General features: G+C 44.1%; 1 protein-coding gene across 1 annotated transcript in view; it reads left to right on the top strand.

Moving 5' to 3' along the window:
- Positions 1–23,971, top strand: part of ccdc88ab (coiled-coil and HOOK domain protein 88ab) — a 266,369-nt gene that overhangs the window by 173,426 nt on the left and 68,972 nt on the right. Inside the window, exons 19-20 of the mRNA XM_078229887.1 lie at positions 10,531–10,692; positions 17,514–17,791. Coding sequence (XP_078086013.1) covers positions 10,531–10,692; positions 17,514–17,791 — 440 coding nt within the window. The remainder of the gene's footprint in view (positions 1–10,530; positions 10,693–17,513; positions 17,792–23,971) is intronic.

Below are 23,971 nucleotides of genomic sequence, written 5' to 3'. Positions count from 1 at the left end.
TTGTGTATTGAACAGTAATTAATTCTTCTGTAAATGTTTTCTTTCAACTGAAGTCGCACTTTTTAATCACCTCCAATTTTCTCCCAACTTCAGCAATGCATATTGTTCCACAGCCAATGAATTATCACCATAGAAAATATGAAAATTAAATTTTGTTATCTCCTCATCCAAAGACCCATGATGTTTATCAGCAGGACTGGCACTTGGTTTCAGGAAAAATAAATTTTGATGATTTTTCAAGTCTAGGTTCAGAGGGCCTGAGGTCATTTCTAACATGCAAGCTAATTTAACATGGTATATAGAGTAAACAAATTGGATATAGCCCATTTGCAGGAATGGGGATTGCGATGAGCAGTTACACAATGCCCAATTGAGGTGATGCACTTAGCACACAAACTTTGTACGGCCTGTTCAGCCCCACCATAGCAATATGCAGACTATTGTGCTGCTGACTGCCTGCATGCTCAGAAGATGACCTCGATTAATGTGAGGTTACCATGAGTTCAAGATAGCCTGCTCATCTTAAAACCAGCTTGCCACCCGTTAAAGAGGCAGTGCATTCTGGCTGCAGCAAAATTTGGGACTAGTTATTAAGAGGACCAATGGAGCAACAGGCCAGAGAGGGGCATCTCCGATGCTCTGAAGAAGCATTAGAGACTTAGTCCAAGCAGTGAAAATGAGGACAGGTGTCACATTTTCACAGGGGCTGTCGAGATATAAGCTTCAAAGGGAGCAGAAAGCCACTGCAGAGATCAGTGCTTCGTAAGGTTAGTCAATTCCTACTTCCCAGACTGCCTGGATCTACTACAGTTCACCTATCGCCACAACAGGTACACAGCAGATGCCATCTCCCTGGCCCTACACAACACTGGAATATCTAGGTAACAAAGACACCTATGTCAGACTCCTATTCACAGACTACTGCTCAGCCTTTAACACCATTATTCCTATGAGCCCTATCTCCAAAGTTTGTGGCCTAGGGCTTGGCTCCTTCCTTGGCAACTAGATCCTAGACTTCCTAACCCACAGACCGCAGTCAGTAACGATAGGCAACAACACCTCCACGATCATCCTCAACACCGGTGCTCTGCAAAGCTGTGTCCTCAGCCCCTATCTATACTCCTTATACAGTTCTGACTGTATGGCCAAATTCCCCTCCAACTTGATTTTCAAGTTTGCTGATGAAACCACCGTAGTGGGTCGGATCTCAAACAATGATAGGACACAATACAGGAAAGAGATAGAGAATCTGGCGAGCTGGTGCGATGACAATAATCTCTCCCTCAATGTCAACAAAACGAAGGAGATAGTCATTGACTTCAGGAAACATATTGGAGGGCATGCCCTGCCTATATCAATGGGGACAAAATGGTTGAGAGCTTCAAGTTTTTAGGTGTCCAGATCGCCAACCTGCCCTGGTCCCTCCATGCGGACGTCAAAGCCCACCAACGCCTCTACTTTTTCAGGAGACTAAGGAAATTTGGCATGCCCGCTATAACACTCTCCAACTTCTACAGATGCACCGTAGAAAGCGTTCTTTCCGGTTGTATCACAGCTTGGTATGGCTCCTGATCTTTCCAAGACCAGAATAAACTACAAAGGGTCATGAACAAAGCCCAGTCCATCAGTCAAACCAGCCTCCCATCCATTGACACTGTCTACACTTCCCGCTGCCTTGGAAAAGCAGCCAGCATAATCAAGGACCCCATGCACCCTGGACATACTCTCTTCCACCTTCTTCCATCGGGAAAAAGATAGAAAAGTCTGAGGACACGTACCAGCAGACTCAAGAACAGCTTCTTCCTTGCTGTCATCAGACTTTTGAATGGACCTACCTTGCATTAAGTTGATCTTTCTCTACATCCTAGCTATGACTAACACTACATTCTGTACTCTCTCCTTCTCTATATATGGTAAGTTTTGTCTGTGTAGCACGCAAGAAATAATACTTTTCACTGTGTACCAATACGTGTGACAATAATCGAATCAGTGCGAGGAGTTTGGATCCAAAGCCCTGGCTGTGCAGTGCTGGAGAAAGTTCAGTGACCTCACAGAAAGGAAGACCATGGCTACTGGTGGAACTTGAAGCCAATTTAAATAAATCTGGAATATAAAGCTAATCTCCATAATGGTGACCATAAAACTGGCATCGACTAATATAAAAACTCATCTGGTTCGCTAATATCCTTTAGGCAAGAAAATCTGCCATCCTTACCTGATCTGGCCTACGTATGATTCCAGATCCACAGTAATGTGGTTGACTCTTAACTGTCCTCTGAAATGGCCCAGCAAGCCACTCAGTTCAAGAAGGGGCTTCAAGAAGGAGAAGGGGTGGCACGGTAGCACAGTGGTTAGCACTGCTGCTTCACAGCTCCAGGGACCTGGGTTCGATTCCCAGCTTGGATCACTAACTGTGTGGAATTTGCACGTTCTCCTTGTGTCTGCGTGGGTTTCCTCCCACAGTCCAAAGATGTGCAGGTTAGGTTGATTGGCTATGCTAAAATTGCCCCTTAGTATCCTGAGATGCGTAGGTTAGAGGGATTAGTGGGTAAATGTGTAGGGATATGGGGGTAGGGCCTGGGTGGGATTGTGGCCGGTGCAGACCCGATGGGCCACATGGCCTCCTTCTGCACTGTAGGGTTTCTGTGATTCTATGAACTTGGTCAAATCCTGTTTTAGGGCGGCACGGTTGCACAGTGGTTAGCACTGATGCTTCACAGCTCCAGGGACCTGGGTTCGATTCCCGGCTTGGGTCACTGTCTGTGTGGAGTTCGCACATTCTCCTCGTGTCTGCGTGGGTTTCCTCCGGGTACTCTGGTTTCCTCCCACAGTCCAAAGGTGTGCGGGTTAGGTTGATTGGCCATGCTAAATTGCCCCTTAGTGTCCTGAGATGCAACGGTTAGAGGGATTAGTGGGTAAAATATGTAGGGATATGGAGGTAGGGCCTGGGTGGGATTGTGGTCAGTGCAGACTCGATGGGCCGAATGGCCTCTTTCTGTACTGTAGGGTTTCTATGAACATACGTTGGCCTTGCTAATGGCAGCTGCATCCCATCAAAGAATTCATCTTAAAATGCCACCACCTACACATCTCAACACCAACCTCATGTATTGCTCAATGCCCCACCATATCTCATTACTTTGCCATCAGCAATCTCTGGCAATCAAGACTCGTGTCTAACATTCATATGCTCCACCTTGCCTTCACACATTCATCATTGCTGCAAGCCTGACGCCCAACTGCTCAGCAAAAGCAGGACAAGTCCAACTTGGTCAACTACCACTCCAGTCTACCAGCAATCATCAGCAGTGTGACGGATAGGGTCAACAGCAGCACCATCAAGTGGCACTTGCTTAGCAATAACCTGCTCAGTGACACTCCATTTGGGTTCTGCCAGGGCCATTCAGCTCCTGACCTCATAGCTTTGGTTTAAACATGGACAAAGGAACTGAATTCCAGAGCTGAGATGAGAGTGGCATCAAGACAGCATTCATCTGAATGTGGCATCATGGAGCCTGAGCAAAACTGGATGCAATAGGAATCAGCGAAGAAAGCCTCCACTGGTTGGAGTCATCACCTGGCATAAAGAAAGATGATTATGGTGGTTGGAGGTCCATCATCTCAGTTCCAGGACATCTCTGCAGGAGTTCCTCAGGGCAGTGTCCTAGATCTAACCATCTTCAGCTGCTTCATCAGTTACCTTCCTTATCTCATCAGGTCAGAAGTGGGGACCTTTGCTGATGATTGCAGTGTTCAGCACCATTCGCGACTCCTCAGACACTGAATCAGTCCATGTCCAAATACAGCAAGACTTGGACAATATCCAGGCTTGGGCTGACAAGTAACATTCATGCCACACAAGTACCAGGTAATGTCTATCTCCAACTAGTGAGAACCTAACCACAACATAACATTGAATATAATGTTCAATGGAATTATCATTGCTGAATTCCCACTATCAATACCATTGACCAGAAACAGAACTGAACTGACCATGTAAATACTGTGGCTGCAAGAGCAGGGCAGAAGCTCTGAATCCTGCAGCAAGTCACTTATCTCCTGACTCCCCAAGACCCATCTACCATCTACAAGTCAGGAGTGTGATAGAATACTGTTCACTTGCTTTCATGAGTGCAACTTGAACAACACACAAACTCAATACCATCCATGACACAGCAGCCTGCTTGATTGACACCCCTTCCACAAATATTCACTCCCTCCACCACCGATGAACAGTGGCAGCAGTTTGTACCATCTACAAGAAGCATTGCAGGAACTCACCAAGGCTCCTTAGGAAGCATCTTCTAAACCCATGACCACTATCACCTAGAAGAACAAGTGCAGCAGAAATATGGGAACCCCATCACCTGGAAGTTTCCCACCAAGTCTCTCACCATCCTAACTTGGGAATATATCCTGTTCCTTCAGTGTTGCTGAGTTAAAATCCTGGAACTCCTACCCTAACAGCCACGTGGGTGTACCTTCACCACAGGAACTGCAGCGGTCCAAGAATGCAGCTCACCACCACCTAAATGGCAATTGGGGATGGGCAATAAATGGCGGTGTAGCCAGTGACACCTGTAAATGAATATAAAAAATCTTGAACTTTCACTTCCAGTATTCAGCTATGATGGACACATCACTCACCACACAGTCTTCTCTCTCTCTTTTGCATAACAAGGTGTCTAACAGAAGGGGAAGCAGAAAACAAGTGGGTTCAGGCATGGCTGCGACACCTGAACTCTTTGGAGGAAACAGTGTTCCAAATTATCAGTGTGGTAGTCACTGAGCCCATGGATGGTTCATCCAAGAGAATGCTATGTTCACCCCTCACCCATGTCATATCAAACTTCACCCCCCACCTCTGATTTGAAATGATTTGCAAGCTGCAAATAGTGTGGCCATGCACCACTTGCTTTCCACTCACAACCCCCTTCCTTCAGGCCACAGCTGCTTGAGCAGCCAGTGTAGCCTGACAATGAAGGAAGAGAAGAGCAGCAGGTATTTGATGGGAAAGGACTGTCACTTAATCTAACACTTGTTGCTCCGAGCTCCGATATTAAGAGGCAGAGTTCCAAGTCCTGATAACCCAGCAAATAAATCTTCAATTAAAGGAGGTGGATATTGATCAGCGCACAACACTGGATTGATGGCTGTTTTAAAATCGACCACAAATACGAGCTGAACCATTTGGTTTCATAACAGGTACGATGGGGGTAACCTAGTTGCTCATTATAACTGGCTCTAACACACCAGCATTACTAATTCTTCTTTGACCTTGGGATAAATTGCTTATGGCATCGCTCTGGTTTGAGACTTTTGGGTTGACTATTAGGCTTTATCTTGAGTTTCATTTGAACTCCCTTCATTGAGCCAAGTGTCTCTTTAAATACACTTTTGTATTTATCCAGAAGGTGTTGTAGGTCTGTTTTGGCATCGACCAATCTGTTGACAGTGCTCCAGTTAAGCTTTATGTTCTCTAACCAAGTAGAGCTGGAAGACAACTCTACTGTTCGTTCACTCAACTCTATGTTGACCATGATGTAACCTTTTAACGGCATAATCTCTTCCTTGTATGTCCTTAAAATCACATCAGCTTTTAAAGCAAGATGCTTCAACTTTTATTGGTATATAGTGTCAGCAGTTAAACATACAACAGCACCAATGTCAACCTCCATTCTAATAGGTTGTCCATTAAACTTCAGCGTCACCTATTTTCAATGATTCATCCTGTATGGTTAATGCGTTCAGTTGAAGCTCTTTATCATATTCCTGGATATTCTCTTTTTCAAAGTCATTGTTCTTTTCTTCCATGTTGTAAATTCTTTTTGTAGAATGGTTCTTCTTGAAAGTACCCAGATTCTTCTTATGAATATTCTTTTCAGGGGAAGCTGCTCTAGCCCAACAGGCTTTTGCAATATGACCCATTTTGCCACAATTCTTGCCTTGACTATCCTTGCTCTCCAGCATTCACTTGTTGAATGGCTCATTTCAGCACATCTGTGACTAGCTTGTTTTGACTTCTAATGGGCAGTTCCCAACTTGTGGATCTTCATTCCTACACCAAGTAGTGAAGCCTCTTTAGCAGTCAGTTCCATCGACACTGTGATTTCTATTGTCTTTAAAGTCAAAGCATGTTCAATAAGCAATCTTCTTTGGATAGCCTCATTTTGGAGACCACAAACTAGATGATCTCAGAGTATCCTCTTAACGACTTGCCAGTCTTTTTAAGGTTGCCACAAACTGAGCAATGAACCTTTTCACTAAGTTCCTTCAGTCGAACATGTACCATTTCGTGGTGATCAATGGCTTTGGAGAGTAATGCTCTTCAAGGATCTTTGTCAAGTCTTAAGTTTTGGTTCCTGGCTTTGCTGGATGAACCAAGTTCTGGACCAAATTGAAGGTTTTATTTCCTATTGTACTGACAAAAGTTGATACGAGCAACTAGTTTTCAATTTTATTTGCTTGTACAAAGTACTGAAAATGCTCTGCATAGGAGCTTCCCTCATTTTCTTCATTGAAAGAACCCATGGATCTTAATAGACCTACAATTTCTCTTGCAGGCAATAGCGACTCGAGACTGCTCAGTATATATTTTTTTACTTTACTGTCTTCCCAGTACTTCCTTTCTACCTTTTGAAATTGTTGACTTGAATCTTTTTTCAAACAGCCCCACTGTTCAGCAAAGCATCTACTCTTTTCAAATATGCCAGATACTGCCTGGAATCTCACCCTTCTCTAATCGTAAAACCCCTCTTTTAAAAACATATAGAGCTTATTTAATACTTGGACTTCCGAAGTGCATTGTCTCTTGAGTTCTGTTGTTGCTTCTCCCTAGTTTTCTAATATTTGAAGTATAAGGACTCGTAATGTTTTTTCTTCTACTTGGGATCTTTTCGTGATGAAACAAAATCCTGACTTGTTGCCAACTTTCTTTTTTGTAATGTCCTAACAATGATAGGAGTTGTGGGTTTTGTACAAAAAAAAAGCTGTGGTTCTCACAAGTCGACTCAAACTACAAGAACAGGTTTTGTCCAGGAGCTCTTGCCTGTACAGAGGACAAACTGAAAGTAAAATATCAGCTTGTGCAACACAATGTCATCACTATCAAATCATGTGATTCAATTCTCAACCACTTAAATATATAACACTCATCTTTAAATGGAAGCATCCTTTCCACACTCACCTTGTTGAGACCATTCAGAATCCTATGTCCTTCAAGCAATCAAGCCCCCCCCCTCTCTCTGTTGTAAATTCCACTGTTTTAAAAAAAAAAAATTCTGGTCTGTCCAAACTTTCTTCAGAAGACAACTTACCACTATTAGTCTAGTAAACCACCTGTGAACTGCCTCCAATGTATTTACATCCTTAATTAAATAAGGAGACCAAAACTATACGCAGTATTCAAGAAGTCAGAGGGTAGTGGCTGAAGATCCAGGTGACAAGTGGTGTTCTGCAGCGATCCATACTGGGACCTCCGCTGTTTATGATGTATATAAATGACTTGGATGGAAACGTAAATAGGTTAGCAAGTTTGCAGACAACACAAAGATAGGTGGAGTTCTGGATAGTGTAGAAGGTTGTCAAAGGATACAGCGGGATATGGATCAGTTGCAGATATGAGCAGAGAAATGGCAGACAGTTTGATCTGGGCAAATGTGAGGTGCTGTATTTTGGGAGATCAAATGTTAAGGGTTATACAGTTAATGGCAGGACCCTGAATGGGATTGATGTAGAGAGGGATCTTGGGGTTGAGGTCCATAGCTTCCTGAAAGTGGCCACACAAGTAGATAGGGTGGTAAAAAAGTGGCATGCTTGCCTTTATTGGTCGGGGCATTGAGTGCAAGAGTCAGGATGTCATGTTGCAGCTTCATAAAACTTTGGTTAGGCCGCACTTCAGAGCAGTGCGTTCAATTTGGTCACATTACAGGAAGGATGTGAAGGCTTTGGAGAGGGTGCAGAAGAGGTTTACCATGATGCTGCCTGGATTAAAGTGTATGTGCTATTAGGAGAGGCTGGACAAACTAATGGTAGGTATCTGGAATGCGCTGCGGTGTGGAGGCAGATGTAGGGGCTTTTAGATAAGTACATTAGTATGCAAGAAAGAGAGATATGGACCAAGGGCAGGCTGAAGGGATTAGTTTAATTTGGCGTCATGTTAGGTACAACATTGTGAGCCGAAGGTCCTGTTCCTACGCTGTACTGTTCTATGTGGTCTCACCAATACCCTGCATAACTGAAGCATAACATAGTTTTACGTTCAATTCCTCTCATAATAAAGGATAACATTCCATTGGCTGCCTTAATTACTTGCTGTACCTGCATACTAACTGTAACTCATACACTCGAATACCTAGATCCTTCTGCACCTTGGAATTCTGTAGTCATTCTTTCAGTAATATTCTGCTTATTCTTCATGCCAAAGTGAACAACTTCACATTTTCCCACATTCTCCATTTGCTACATCTTTGCCCACTTGCAGATAGTGAAGAGGATTGTCAGGATACAGCAAGATATAGACCATTTGGAGACTTGGGCGGAGAAATGACAAATGGAGTTTAATCCAGACAAGTGTGAGATAATGCATTTTGGAAGGTCCAGTGCATGTCGGAACTGTACAGTAAATGGTAGAACCCTCAGGAGTATTGACAGGCAGAGAGATCTGGGCATGTATGGCAACACAGGTGGATAAGGTAGTCAAGAAAGCATACACATGCTTGCCTTCATCGGTCGGGGCATTGAGTATAAAAATTGGCGGGTCATGCTGCATCTGTACAGAACCTTGGGCCTTATTTAGAATATGGAGTGGAATTCTGGTCGCCATACTACCAGAAAGATGTGGATGCTTTGGAGGGGGTATAAAAGAGGTTTGCCAGGATGTAAAACCCTCAGGAGTATTGACGGTCAGAGAGATCTGGGCATCAGCGAACATTTCCCTTTCTGATTTTATGATAGAAGGAAGGTCACTGATGAAGCAGCTGAAGATGATTGGGCCTAGGACACCACCTGAGAAATTCTTGTGCGAGGTCCTGGAACTGAGGTGATTGACCTCCAAAAAACCGCAACCATCTCCAACCAGCAGTGTTTTCTCCTGGATTCCTCTTGATTCCAGTTTTGCTAGGGTTCCTTGATGCCACACTCGGTTGATGTCAAGCAGTCACTGTCATCTTATCTCAGGAGTTCAGCTCCTATGTTCTTGTTTGAACTGAGGCTGAAGTGAGATCAGGAGCTGAGTGATTCTGTCGGAACCCAAACTGAGCATCAGTGAGCAGGTTATTGCAATACAAGTGCCACTTGATAGCACTGTTGATGACCGCTTCCATGTTTTTACTGGTGACCAAGTTTAGACTGATGGGGCGGTTATTGGCTTGGTTGGACTTGTTCTGCTTTTTGTGCACAGGACATAGCTGGGTAATTTTCCACATTGCTGGGTAGATGCCAGTGATGTATCTGTACTGGAACAGCTTGGCTAGGAAAGCGGCAAATTGTGGAGCGCAAATCTTTATTATTGTTGCCAGGATATTGTCAGGTAGTCTTTGCGGTATCAAATGCCTTCAGCCATTTCTTGATATTACATGATTGAATTGGCTGAAGACTGGCATCTGTGAAGCTGGGGACCTCTGGAGAAGGCTGAAGTGGATCATCCAGTCAGTACTTCTGACTAAAAATTGTTGCAGGTGCTTCAACCTTATTGTTAACACTGATGTGCTTGATTCCTCCAAAATGGAAATGGAGATATTTGCAGAGCAACCTCCTCCAGTGTGTTGTTTAAGTAGAAAATATTCCATCACACTCCTGACTTGTAGATGGTGGACAGATTATGATAGTTCAGCAGGTGAATGACATGTCTCAGCATTCCCAGTCTCCAACCTGCTCTTTGATTTATATGCTATTTACTGACATCTATATGGTTAGTCCAATCCAGCTTCAATGGTAGCCCACAGCATTGATTATAGTATGGAATTCAGTGATGGTAATGCCATTGATTGTCATAGGGAGGTAGTTAGATTCTCTCATGTTGGAGATGATCATTATCTGGCGGAAATGTTATTTGCCTCATATCAGCCCAAGCATGAATATTTTCTTTTGGCAGATGGATATGGACTGCGAATGGTGCTAATGAATCAGTCTGTGTCCATATGTATCAATATGTGCGATGCTCAAGATCATTCAAACAGCGATGTGTGGATGGCAGGGAACTGTGTGAATTATTTCTTAAGTATCATAAAGGGTACCTATATGGGAAGTTTTGTGTTGGCTTGAATGCATTTAGTACTCTGTTAATCCTAATAATTAGTACGAAATCAAGAACAAGGAATAATTTGCAGCTCGACGCAACAGAAATGCTCAGTATTTTCCAGTAAGCAATATTTGTTGAAAACATAAAGAAAAACTCAAGGCTATAAACTTAAGATTATTTATATTATGTAATGGCTTTTGATATGTAGAATGCTGGAAACTAGATTCTGTTTCTTTACTGTTCATTATATTTTGACATTTTCTAATTATTTTCCTCTTTCCATCTCAAAGAATGCAACTCTTCAAGCAGAGAAACAAGCCTTGAAAACTCAGTTAAAACAACTAGAAACCCAAAATACCAACTTGCAAGCCCAAATCCTTACACTTCAGAGCCAGACAGCATCCCTACAGGAGCATAATACCACGTTACAAACGCAGAATGCTAAGCTGCAGGTCAGATTCCGTGTTGTTAAATTTAAGAATTGGTGCAGTGCTTGCTAAAATTGAATGTTTTCTTATCAAAGAACAAAAATTCCTTTTTAATTCTGATATAGAATACAATACTGTCGATTGAATTTTTACGACATTAGAATTTTGAAGGACTTAGTAAAAACTGAGCTGCGTACTAACATTTTTGAGATGAAGGTGTAGCGGTATTGCCACTGGTCTGGATTAGTAATGATGTGGAGATGCCGGCATTGGACTGGGGTGAACACAGTAAGAGTTTTAACAACACAGGTTAAAGTCCAACAGGTTTATTTGGTAGCAAATACCATTAGCTTTCGGAGCGCTGCTCCTTCGTCAGATGGAGTGGAAATGTGCTCTCAAACAGGGCACAGAGACACAAAAATCAAGTTACAGAATGCGAATCCCTACAGCCAGCCAGATCTTAAAAATACAGACAATGTGGGTGGAGGGAGCATTAAGCACAGGTTAAAGAGATGTGTATTGTCTCCAGACAGGACAGCCTGAAAGTCCAGGAGGCAAGCTGTGGGGGTTACTGATAATGTGACATAAATCCAACGTCCCGGTTTAGGCTGTCCTCGTGTGCGGAACTTCAGTTTCTGCTCAGCGACTCTGCACTGTCGTGTGTCGTGAAGGCGGCCTTCACGACACACGACAGCGCAGAGTCGCTGAGCAGAAACTGATAGCCAAGTTCCGCGATCGTCCTCATCTGAGCAGATCCTGTGTATAGAGGGCTTGTCCGTAGTGGATGGCTTCTTTAACGTGTTTAGGGTGAAAGCTGGAGAAATGGAGCATTGTGAGGTTATCCGTGGGCTACGGATCAACCACCTCATTCACCAGCTCTACAGCAAATGCCGCATCCTGGAAACCAAGATAGAGTCCATATTCTCAACTTGCGCTCAGGACGCAGACCAGCTGCGAAACCCTGCCAAGCAGACGAGACAAAGGAACTGCACCATCTACATGCACACCAAGAACAGGAAACTTCAGAAACTCGGCATCACCACCAGCAGCAACCAAGCCTCCCCCAGTACCACAGTAGAAAACAGTACCACTGCAGGGAAGTCCATTGTCAACTTGTCGGACTACACACTTCAACCAGATGAAATCGAAGTTCTCAGCCGCGGACTCAATTTCTGCCCCACCACCAAAATAGACCCCATCAGTCTCGCAGCAGACAGAGGAATTAATTCATCAGGCGAATGAGGCTGCGGGAATTCTTCCACAAACCCCAAGAAGCCAACAGCGAACACAATGAGATGGCCAATGAACAGGAACAGCTCGACAGAGATCCACAGTGCAGCAACTGAAGAGGAAAGAGTCGAATTGGACTCCTCCGGAAGGCCGCTGCCCTCGACTTGACATGTATGCCCAAGCCGTCAGGAGGTGCGTCAACACCAGAATCATCAGCCGCACTCACAAGACAGCCCCAAACATCACCCAAGCACAACACAATGCCATCCGCGCTCTCAACACCAACCACAACATTGTCATCAAGCCAGCAGACAAAGGAGGGGCCATCGTCATACTGAACAGAACAGATTACTGCAAAGAAGTGTACCGACAACTGAACAACAAGGAACACTACAGACAGTTACCCACAGATCCGACCAAAGAACACACCCGTCAACTCAACACTCTGATCAAGACCTTTGATCTGGACCTTCAGAGCACCCTCCATGCTCTCATCCCTTCGTACTCCCTGCATTGGAAATCTCTACTGCCTCCCGAAGATACACAAGGCAAACACACCCGGCCATCCCATCGTATCGGACAATGGGACCCTGTGCGAGAACCTCTCCGGCTACGTCGAGGGCATCCTGAAACCCATTGTACAAAGAACCCCCAGCTTTTGTCGCGACACTACGGACTTCCTACAGAAACTCAGCACACATGGAGCAGTTGAACCAGGAGCACTCCTCGTCACAATGGATGTCTCGGCACTCTACACCAGCATTCCCCACGACGATGGCATTGCTGCAACTGCCTCAGTACTCAATGCCGACAACTGCCAGTTTCCAGATGCAATTTTACAACTCATCCGCTTCATCCTGGACCACAATGTCTTCACCTTCAACAACCAGTTCTTCATTCAGACACACGGAACAGCCATGGGGACCAGATTCGCACCACAATATGCCAACATCTTCATGCACAGGTTCGAACAAGACCTCTTCACCGCACAGGACCTTTAACCGATGCTATACACTAGATACATCGATGACATTTTCTTCCTTTGGACTCATGGTGAGCAATCACTGAAGCAACTATATGATGACGTCAACAAGTTCCATCCCACCATCAGACTCACCATGGACTACTCTCCGGAATTGGTTGCATTCTTGGACACACGCATCTCCATTAAAGACGGTCACCTCAGCACTTCACTGTACCGCAAGCACACGGATAACCCCATGATGCTCCACTTCTCCAGCTTCCACCCTAAATACGTTAAAGAAGCCATCCCCTACGGACAAGCCCTCCGTATACACAGGATCTGCTCGGATGAGGAGGATCGCAATAGGATCTTGGGTTCATGTCACACTATCTGTAACCCCCACGACTTGCCTGGACTTGCAAAATCTCACTAACTGTCCTGTCTGGAGACAATACACATCTCTTTAACCTATGCTTAAATGCTCTCTCCACTCACATTGTCTGTACCTTTAAGACTTGATTACCTGTAAAGACTCGCATTCCAATCATTAGTTTGTAAATTGAGTTTGTGTCTTTATATGCCCTGTTTGTGAATAGAACTCCCACTCACCTGACGAAGGCGCAGCGCTCCGAAAGCTAGTGGCTTTTGCTACCAAATAAACCTGTTGGACTTTAACCTGGTGTTGTGAGACTTCTTACTATGTCTACCCCAGTCCAGCGCCGGCATCTCCACATCATTGCTCTTACTTCACAGGCATCATAGTTTTTTAAACATTAATGGAAGAACTTAGCTTAAAGGAACTCATTATTTACAATGGATATTCATGGCTGATGCTCCAGATCCAACAGGAAACCTTTGAAACCATAACTCATGATCCTCAACCAGCTGCGTAGTAGAAATCATCTGGTAAAGTTCATGTTGCTAATTTCCCATGACCAAATGACCCAGATTACCTTGTCCCCCAGACATGAAAGAAGATCTTCCTCTTGAACTCTGGGTGCTGTCCAAGGACGTAAGAAATAAGAGCAGAATAGACTACAGTCCATTGAGCCTGCTCCACCATTCAGTATAATCATGACTAATCTTAGACTTCAACTCCTTGTCCTTGTTGACTCCTCATATCCTTTAATTCCCCGAGAGACCAAAAATCAGTCAATCCCAGCCTTAAACATGTTCAACAATGGAGCATCCACAACCCACTGGAGTTGAGAATTCCAAAAATTCACAATCCTTTGAGTGAAGAAGTTTGACCTCACCTCAGTCCTAACTGATGGGCCTTTTATTCTGGAACTGGCAGAAACCAATCACATAGTACTGTTTTTGTTGCGGTTCACTGATGATGGGCATGGGAAATGTAAAACTGGCCCGTTGTTCAAAGCTTTCTCTCTGCCTCCTTTCTTGGAAGTTGTTGTAACATTTGCCAACTTTCAATCCTTAGTTGGAGAATTTTGGAAAATCATGGATAGCAGATCCACTATCATTGCAGCAATCTCCTTTAGAAGCCAAGAGTGTGGTCCATCAGGTCTTGTGGATTTGTTTTAATTTAATACCTTATCTTTCTCCAATACTTTATCTTTGCTATTATTTTCCCTAATTTCTTCACTTTTTTAGCTCCCAGGTTATCATCTATTTCTGGTATGAAACTGGTCTACTGGTGGCGTTGGGTCCTGGACACTGTGACTCGTCAGTCTCTGACATCTGCTCCTGCTCCTTACAACTTCCCTGTTTTGTTTCTCTCTCTCTCACCATTTTCTGTCTCTCATCATTCTCACTCAAAGGCTTCTGTCTCCACCCTTCTTCAGCCCACGGCCCGGGCTTCAGGTTCCATCGAGGGCATCACATCCCATCCAAGGGCAACCCACAGGGCTAGTCAAATTCCCTGCCTGGTATCATCCTGGGTTGACGATCTCTGCTGATGGGGACCTAAGGCCTCCAAGGGGATGCCCAATAGTGGGCAAAGCTTTGAATCCAGCGCTGCGCTGATATCAGACTCCACCATTTTTGAGGAGACGCACCCTCCCCCAAGGACACTTAAGGTTCCAAGATGCTGTTGAGTGAACTGCTTGCCTCAACCTCATCCAACAAATTTTTGGCCTCCAAGCAGTTTCTGTCTACAAACTGTTTTGAGGTTTCCCTTCAGCTATCGGTTCAATAACATAGGTGTAGCCACTGGTATTAAGCTGTTTGATGACACTCTGGGATTAAGGATCCCAGACATCATGTATCTTATTCTGACCCCTGATATTCCTATTCCAGAGGAAAACTTGAGCTGCTCACAAGGTCCAAATTGTCCCCTTTTTTTCTTCACTGCTTCTTTCCAGGTCCTTTTGGATGCCATCTCAAACACCTGTTTAGCATCGTATGATAAGCAGCTATCTACAATGTCTGGAGAGTCCAAGGAGGTGACCTATGGGAAAGACTTGACCTTTGCCAAAGAAGAGATAATTTGGAGGAATGTGGGGTACTATGAAATGCATAGACCAGTTCTGGAAGGTACTCAGGCCACTTTCATTTGCTCTCACGAGGTAGGGTGTGCAATTGGTCATGCAAAATACAGTTGAATCATTTGCACTGTCCACTACTCTTGGGATGATTGGGGGTAGTGCAGCTCTTGACAATGCCTTGCACCTTGCAGAGGTCTTGTAGGATCTTGCTCTTGAAATTGCGCCTTTGGCACCTGTGGATCTGACATGAGACACCAGAACAGACAAACTAATCATGCACTAACACTCTGGCTATAGTTGAGGCCTTTTGGTCATGGGTGGGAATGACCTGCGTAAGCTTAGTGAAAATATACGAGTATGAGAATGTACTCGGTCCTATTGCAACTGGGGTAAAGGGCCATGCAATCCATTGCAAGTATCTCCAATGGCTTCGTGGCAACAGGGATCCCATGCTGGGTGAAGCTGCTTCTCTGCTTTGGCCAAGGTATATGTCTCTCAGTTTCAACAATAGTTGGCAGTCATCTTGGGCCAGTAACACTGCTGTCTGGTCTGCCTAATTTTCCAATGTCTTTTCCGACACTTGGTGACCCACTTGATCATGAACAACATTTGGCATTGAGACCTCCGGGAAGAATAAGTTGCTTCACCTGTCTTCCATTGTCATAAATCAGCATGTAGAGAATGCCATCCTCCTCCCTAAACTACTACCTATAACTCAGCAGTTTATGTGCCTGTTTGAATTCCCTGATCAGATTGTGCCTGATCAACTTGTGTTGAAGTCTTCTGATGTTTTTGACCGGTTAAAGCTGCCTGAGGTCCTCCTTTGAGAAGAATAGCAAAAGTGAAACCATGTGTGGCCTTAACCCACTGGATATGGTTTGCTGATAAACATATTGATGACACTTTGGCGATTCCCTATCTGTATTCTATGGGGGATTGGGATGTGAAAGCTGACATTTGCTTGAGGCATGGGTGTGACATCAGCCATAATTGTCTCTAAACTGGCAACGGTGGATTTCCTTCCATGGTCAGTCTTCCAACAGAGGGCCTCAGCACTTATTACCTTTGTCGGGCTTTATCTTCTCTGCTGATCAAGGAGGAATGGAATTGAGCTGAGTAGGTCTGTGGTGTTGAGTGAGGGCTGTCTCATTAGTGCCCAATTCTGTTACAATTCTAGCACCTCTTTGGAGTATTCCTCCGGCATGTTCAGCTGCAAGGCTGCTTTGGATTGGATCTGTGCTTGCTCTGCAACAATCTGTTCCACCTGCCTCTTCAGCCTAAGGTCTACATCCCCATCAGCACCGACAACCATCTTCCTGATGGTGGCCTCTTTCCTGGTCTTAGGAGTCCAATCTTTCCCTCTGATTCACATGATGTAATAATGCGCATCAATGAAGGATTAAATCTCTCAACTCCATCTGGACGTCTTCATCCCTCATTGCTTCAAGTAAGTGATTTTTCAGCTGCTATCCTTGCTTGGTTTGAAGGAGGATGTAATCAAACAACTTCACTAACTCCATGGACACCAAGACCAGTTCCTCTCCTTTGGCTTGCTTGTACACTTAAAACCTCTGCTGCAGCTGTGACAGGCTAGTGTTATCCCAAAACACCCTTGTCAGAACCGCAAAGATCCACTACAGACTTCTTTGGACAACCATATCTCTCTCCAGTATGATGTGAGAGGGATGAAAGGAATGGGAACAATGGAATGACATGAGGTGGGAATTTAAATAATGCTGTTGCAATAAAGGTACCAATTGCAGGTCTCTGCTAGTATTTAAATGTTCCTTACTTTTTCTTTGTTTTTTCCTGAGTGTCTCCATTCAGTATTTTTTTCCCACTGCATATTTATCTTTCTGTACCTGATTTGTACCTGCTCTAATTCATGCATCATTCTATTTCTTTCTTAATCTTTAAATTTCGCCTGGTTAAGATGATAAAAATGTTGGTGCCATTGTTCACTAACTTGCCAGTTGCCCTTGCCATACCACTGCCATTCTAACAACTTGCACAATAAGCTTTTTTGAATTGAAACATGCTGGAAAAAAATCAAATGGCATATCGCCCTACTCCAGCAAAATCTTGATTATTATATTAATTTTGGAAAAAGTGGACTTTTATGTAAACTCTTTACCTGGTCTTTTTGAAAATAATCTAAGGTTTATTAGACTATTTAAAGTTATAACTAATTAACTTCTATTTGATAGGTGGAACATTCTACACTTGGTTCCCAAAGTGCATCCTTGATGACTCAGAATTCTCAACTTCAGAACCAGCAATTGTCATTGGAGAATGAGAATGAATCACTGATGAAGGAAAAAGAAGAATTGAAATTACTGTATGATTCGCTTATCAAAGATCATGAAAAACTAGCAAAGTTATATGAACATCAAGCAACAGAATATGAGGCTCTCATCAACAAACACGGAAGTCTGAAGTTTGCTCATAAAAATTTAGAAGTTGACCATAAAGATCTTGAGGACAGGTAGGCAGTTCATATTTTAATGTTCTTAGTCATTCAAACATCAGGTATATATATTTTTTTAAAGTAAGTCATCTTATGAAGAACTCGGAAGATAATTGACAAACAATGTTAACTTAAAGGGATTTGTGTTACTGAACAGCCATTTTGGTCCATCCCTATTTAGCAATAAAACACTTGTTCTGATGAGCAGCATCAGTTCTTTTTCTTCCACTGTCAGCAACTATCTTTATTGTTGCCTTTACACAGCGGACTAGATTAATTTATTTTCTGTTTGCTAATTTTCATAAAGTTGGAAACTGTTCGTCAAAGTCCTATGAAAGTCTTTTAGAAAGTTATAATCTTTTTGATAGGTTTGGTGAGTTTTGATAAAGTTTTATTTTCACTTAATTACTAATTAGTTGTTACTTTGTTCTCCTGGTATTAGTGTGATGTATTTTAGTGAGTTTGATTCCAACTGATCAATTCCAAGAGCTCAATTTAAAATTTGCAGCAGTTGTTGTGGATTCTTAGCAGTGGGAAATAGGCATGGTGCTTCTTTATCTTCCAACATTGTGTGACTTTCAGAAGTATGAGCTATGCAACTGTCATGTGTGTTAGATCACTATCCTAACAACAGTGTCCAATTTAACTTCTCCAGGCAAACCCGTGCCTTTTATTCTGGTTTCAGCTCAGAACTGGATCCCCTCTCTCTCTCTCTTTCTCCTCTCTCTCTCCCCCCGCTTCATATCAAGTCAAATTCAAGGTGCATTTATTGAAGCAATCACGAAAAATTGTCAGAGCCAAGCAACATTCACACTGACACATGGCTGACAGAAGATGTGTTATTGTAACACATCATAAATTTGTTTGACCTCTGGTTTTTGTACCTGGTGTGGTATTGCTTTGCATTGTTCTGATCACATGGCAAGACAATCTAAGTCTTTACTTATATTCAGGTAGTGCTACTACAGAATAATAAAAAAGTAAAAGCCTTTCAACTCTCTCTAATGTCATTTCTTTTTATGGCCCATATATAATGTTCTTTTATCACTTCTGTCCACATTACTCCTGAGGGAGATAACCAACTGTAAATAAACTTCAAGAATATGAAGTGTGAGCGTAATTGAACTAAGCTGCAAAACATAATTGAATCTTAAAACTGTTTGGAATCCTTAGAAGATATATTCTACAAGAAGCTCAAGAAGCCATCATGGCTAATTAATATTCACTGATTCTTGTTGCCATCAATCCCACATGTTTTACTGAAAATCCTACATCTGTGCAATTCCTCACTGCACAGTCAATTTCTTATTGTCATCTTGTCACACTTTGATTCAACTTTTTCCATCGTAAATTCCTGTACTCTCACTTATAGTGCAAAACATCTACATAAGCTTGTCATCTTGATTGTATGATTAGTGAATGGTAAATTCAACATTCTGGTTCAACTGTGCTAACTCGGGTTACCAACTTAATGGCTGTAATTTTGATGGAGTAACACTTGGGTCAGATTGCCATTCCCCTCGGAAGTCCCTTGCTTGATATCTAGGTGTTCCTATGGCGCTTGACCTACCGAGACAGGTCAGATGAGGTCTGGGCAATGCAGCACACCTGGAATTGAGTGCTGAGGGCAGTAGAATCATAGGTAAGTAGGCTATTTCCTTTTTTTTTAACAGCACTATGTTGGTGAGACAGGTCAGGCCGAGGGAGGTTACTGCGTGTCCGGCTGGGTCTTTTAGGGCGGGGTGGGTGTCGGGTTCGGTCAGGAGGTGGGGAGCCTGTCACATGAGTCTTGGGTAGGGGAAATGTCGGGTGGGGCTTTGAGGGGAGCTGGTATTGGGTCAGATGTTTACATGTAGGGTCAGTGCATGCACCAGGGGAGGGGTGTGTTGGGATTGGGCCAGGCCTGGGTGGGGATGTGGTCAGGGGTTGTATAGTATGTAGTCCCTTACGCATTGGGGGAATCCTAGAGTTGTCAGGTGGTGGGGTAAGTCCCATGGGGGCATAAGGGATGTCCCGTGGGAGGGCCGAGGTATAACTATATAATAGTTCAGCAAGAAGCCTCACAACACCAGGTTAAAGTCCAACCGGTTTATTTGGAATCACGAGCTTTCGGAGCGCTGGTCCTTCATCAGGTGAGTGGAGGTAGGTTCACAAACATGGCATATATAGGCAAAGACACAATTACAAGATAATTACAGATTAGAATGTGAAGAATGGTTGGAATGCGAGTCTTTACAGGTAATCAAGTCTTTACAGGTACAAATAGTGTGCATGGAGAGAAAATAACCACAGGTTAAAGAGGCGTGAATTGTCTCAAGCCAGGACAGTTAGTAGGATTTTGCAAACCCAGACAGTATGATGGGTGTTACAAGTAGTGTGACATGAACCCAAGATCCTAGTTGAGGCCATCCTCGTGTGCAGAACTTGGCTATTAGTTTTTGCTCAGCGATTCTGTGTTGTCGTGTGTCTTGCAGGCCGCCTTGGAGAACGTTTCCCCAAAGATCGGAGGCTAAATGCCCTTGACTGCTGAAGTGTTCCCAGACTGGAAGAAAACACTCCTGCCTGGTGGTTGTTTTGCGGTGTCCATTTATCCGTTGTCGTGGTGTCTGCATGGTCTTGCTGATGTACTATGCCTCGGGATATCCTTTCCTGCAGTTTGAGGTAGGCAACATTGACTGAGTCGCATGAGTATGTGCCGTGTACCTGGTGGATGGTGTTCTCACATATGATGGTGGTATCCATGTTGATGATCCGGCATGTCTTGCAGAGGTTGCCATGGCAGGGTTGTGTGGTGTCGTGGTCGCCGTCCTCCTGAAAGCTGGTAGTTTGCTGCAAACAATAGTCTGTTTGAGGTTGGGCGATTGTCTGAAGGCAAGTGGTGGGGGTGTGGGGATGGCCTTGGCGAGATGTTCATCGTCATCGATGACATGTTGAAGGTTCCAAAGAAGATGTTGTAGTTTCTCCGCTCTGGGAAAGTACTGGATGATGAAAGGTATTTTTGTTGGTAATGTCCCGTGTTCGTCTTCTGAGGAGGTTGGTGCGGTTTTTTACCATGGCGCGTCGGAACTGTCGATCGATGAGTTGAGCGCCATATTCTGTTCTTACGAGGGCTTTTTTCAGCGCCTGTAGGTGTCTGCTGCGTTCCTCCTCATCTGAGCAGATCCTGTATATACGGAGGGCTTGTCTGTAGGGAATGGCTTCTTTAACGTGTTTAGGGTGGAAGCTGGAGAAGAGGAGCATCATGAGGTTATCCGTGGGCTTGCAGTACAGTGAAGTGCTGAGGTGATCATCCTTGATGGAGATACGCGTGTCCAAGTCTGATCAGTCTGTTGAGTTGGCAGGTGTGTTCTTTGGTCGGATCTGCAGGTAACTGTGGTGTTCCTGGTTGTTCAGTTATCGACATGGATACCACCATCATACGTGAGAACACCACCCACCAAGTATATGGCACATACTCATGCAACTCGGCCAACATTGTCTACCTCTTACGCTGCAGGAAAGGATGTCCCGAGGCATGGTACATCAGCGAGAACATGCAGACGCTATGACAACGGATGAACGGACACCATGATGAATTGCCAACCAGGAGTGTTCCCTTCCAGTCGGGGAGCGCTTCAGCAGTCAAGGGCATTCAGTCTCCGATCTTCAGGTGAGCATTCTCCAAGGCAGCCTTCAAGACACACGACAACACACAATCACTGAGCAGAAATTGGTAGCTAAGTTCTGCATGCGTGAGGACGGCCTCAACTGGGATCTTGGGTTCATGCCGCACTACTTGTAACCCCCCCACCATACTGCCCGGGTTTGCATAATCCTACTTACTGTCTTGGCTTGAGACAATTCACACCTCTTTAACCTGTGATTATCCCTCTCTCCACGCACACTGTTTGTGCCTGTAAAGACTTGATCACCTGTGAAGACTCACATTCCAACCATTCTTCACATTCCAATCTGTATTTATCTTGCAATTGTGTCTTCACCTATATATGCCATGTTTGTGAACCTATCTCCACTCACCTGATGAAGGACCAGCGCTCCGAAAGCTCGTGATTCCAAATAAACCTGTTGGACTTTAACCTGGTGTCGTGAGACTTCTTACTGTGCCCACCCCAGTCCAACACCGGTATCTCCAAATCATATATAATAGTTGCTCAGAAGCTAGAATTGATTTTAATTCTTCTAACTTTTTCTGACTATTTATGTAAGACAGTAGGAACCATTCAAAGTTTGCGATTTAAATTGCATTTCCGGATGGTTTCCAGTGCAGGACAATTACCAATGGAAAGTTTGCACTTCCCAAACATTTGCTATGTACATCCTACCCGGGAATTTCTGGGGAGTGGGTGTTCCTTAGTCATCTTTGGGGTACCTCCCCGACACGACACCCTGGAGCTGGATGTTATGGTTCAATATTTCTGACTAAGCTTCTGCATCATAAGGATTAAACTGACTTTCGAAGTTTTTAATCTTTTTTTTAAGTCTTCAGTTTAGATGAGGGTTGGACAGGAAATTACAACAATGGAAAAGGAGGGTAAAGAAGGGAACATTTAGAACAGACGAAAGTAGTAGAGAAGAGGAAGGGAAGGGGATGAGCAAGAAGTTGGGGGGCAGTGAAGGGAGAGATCAACAAAGGAGAGGAGGTTGGACTAAGGGAAGAAGAGACTAGTGGAGAAGCTGGGTTCAAGGGAGATGGAGAAGGTGGAAGAAGTGAAGAGGAGAAAGTGACAAATGGGAGAATAGGAGAGTGGGTTAGCATGGAAAAGCGAAAAGAATAAATTTGGTGAGTGGAGGGTGAGAGGAGCCAAGGAAGACAGGAGAGAAAGAAGTGAATAGAGGAGACTTGAGAAAGAACAAAGAACAATACAGCACAGGAACAGACCCTTCGGCCCTCCAAGCCCGCGCCGCTCCCTGGTCCAAACTAGACCATTCTTTTGTATCCCTCCATTCCCACTCCGTTCATATGGCTGTCTAGATAAGTCTTAAACGTTCCCAGTGTGTCCGCCTCCATCACCTTGCCTGGCAGCGCATTCCAGGCCCCCACCACCCTCTGTGTAAAATATATCCTTCTGATATCTATGTTAAACTTCCCCCCCTTTACCTTGAACCTATGACCCCTCGTGAACGTCAGTCACCACTGACCTGGGGAAAAGCTTCCCACCGTTCACCCTATCTATGCCTTTCATAATTTTATACACCTCTATTAAGTCTCCCCTCATCCTCCGTCTTTCCAGGGAGAACAACCCCAGTTTACCCAATCTCTCCTCATAACTAAGCCCCTCCATGCCAGGCAACATCCTGGTAAACCTCCTCTGTACTCTCTCCAAAGCCTCCACGTCCTTCTGGTAGTGTGGCGACCAGAACTGGACGCAGAATTCCAAATGCGGACGAACCAACATTCTATACATCTGCAACATCAGACCCCAACTTTTATACTCTATATGCCCAGTCCTATAAAGGCAAGCATGCCATATGCCTTCTTCACCACCTTCTCCACCTGTGACGTCACTTTCAAGGATCTGTGGACTTGCACACCCAGGTCCCTCTGCGTATCTACACCCTTTATGGTTCTGCCATTTATCGTATAGCTCCTCCCTACATTATTTCTACCAAAATGCATCACTTCGCATTTATCAGGATTGAACTCCATCTGCCATTTCTTTGCCCAAATTTCCAGCCTATCTATATCCTTCTGTAGCTTCTGACAATGCTCCTCACTATCTGCAAGTCCTGCCAATTTTGTGTCATCCGCAAACTTACTGATCACCCCAGTTATACCTTCTTCCAGATCATTAATATAAATCACAAACAGCAGAGGTCCCAATACAGAGCCCTGCGGAACACCACTAGTCACAGGCCTCCAGCCGGAAAAAGACCTTTCCACTACCACCCTCTGCCTTCTGTGACCAAGCCAGTTCTCCACCTATCTAGCCACCTCCCCCTTTATCACATGAGATCCAACCTTTTTCACCAGCCTACCATGAGGGACTTTGTCAAACGCTTTACTAAAGTCCATATAGACGACATCCACGGCCCTTCCCTCGTCAACCATTTTGGTCACTTCTTCAAAAAACTCCATCAGGTTAGTGAGGCATGACCTCCCTCTCACAAAACCATGCTGACTATCGTTAATGAGTTTATTCCTTTCTAAATGTGCATACATCCTATCTCTAAGAATCTTCTCCAACAACTTCCCCACCA

The sequence above is a fragment of the Mustelus asterias genome, chromosome 15 (assembly GCF_964213995.1).
Source record: "Mustelus asterias chromosome 15, sMusAst1.hap1.1, whole genome shotgun sequence".
Lineage (NCBI taxonomy): Eukaryota > Metazoa > Chordata > Chondrichthyes > Carcharhiniformes > Triakidae > Mustelus > Mustelus asterias.
Note: the sequence above shows the minus strand (reverse complement) of the source record. Positions and strands in the feature narration are given on the sequence as shown.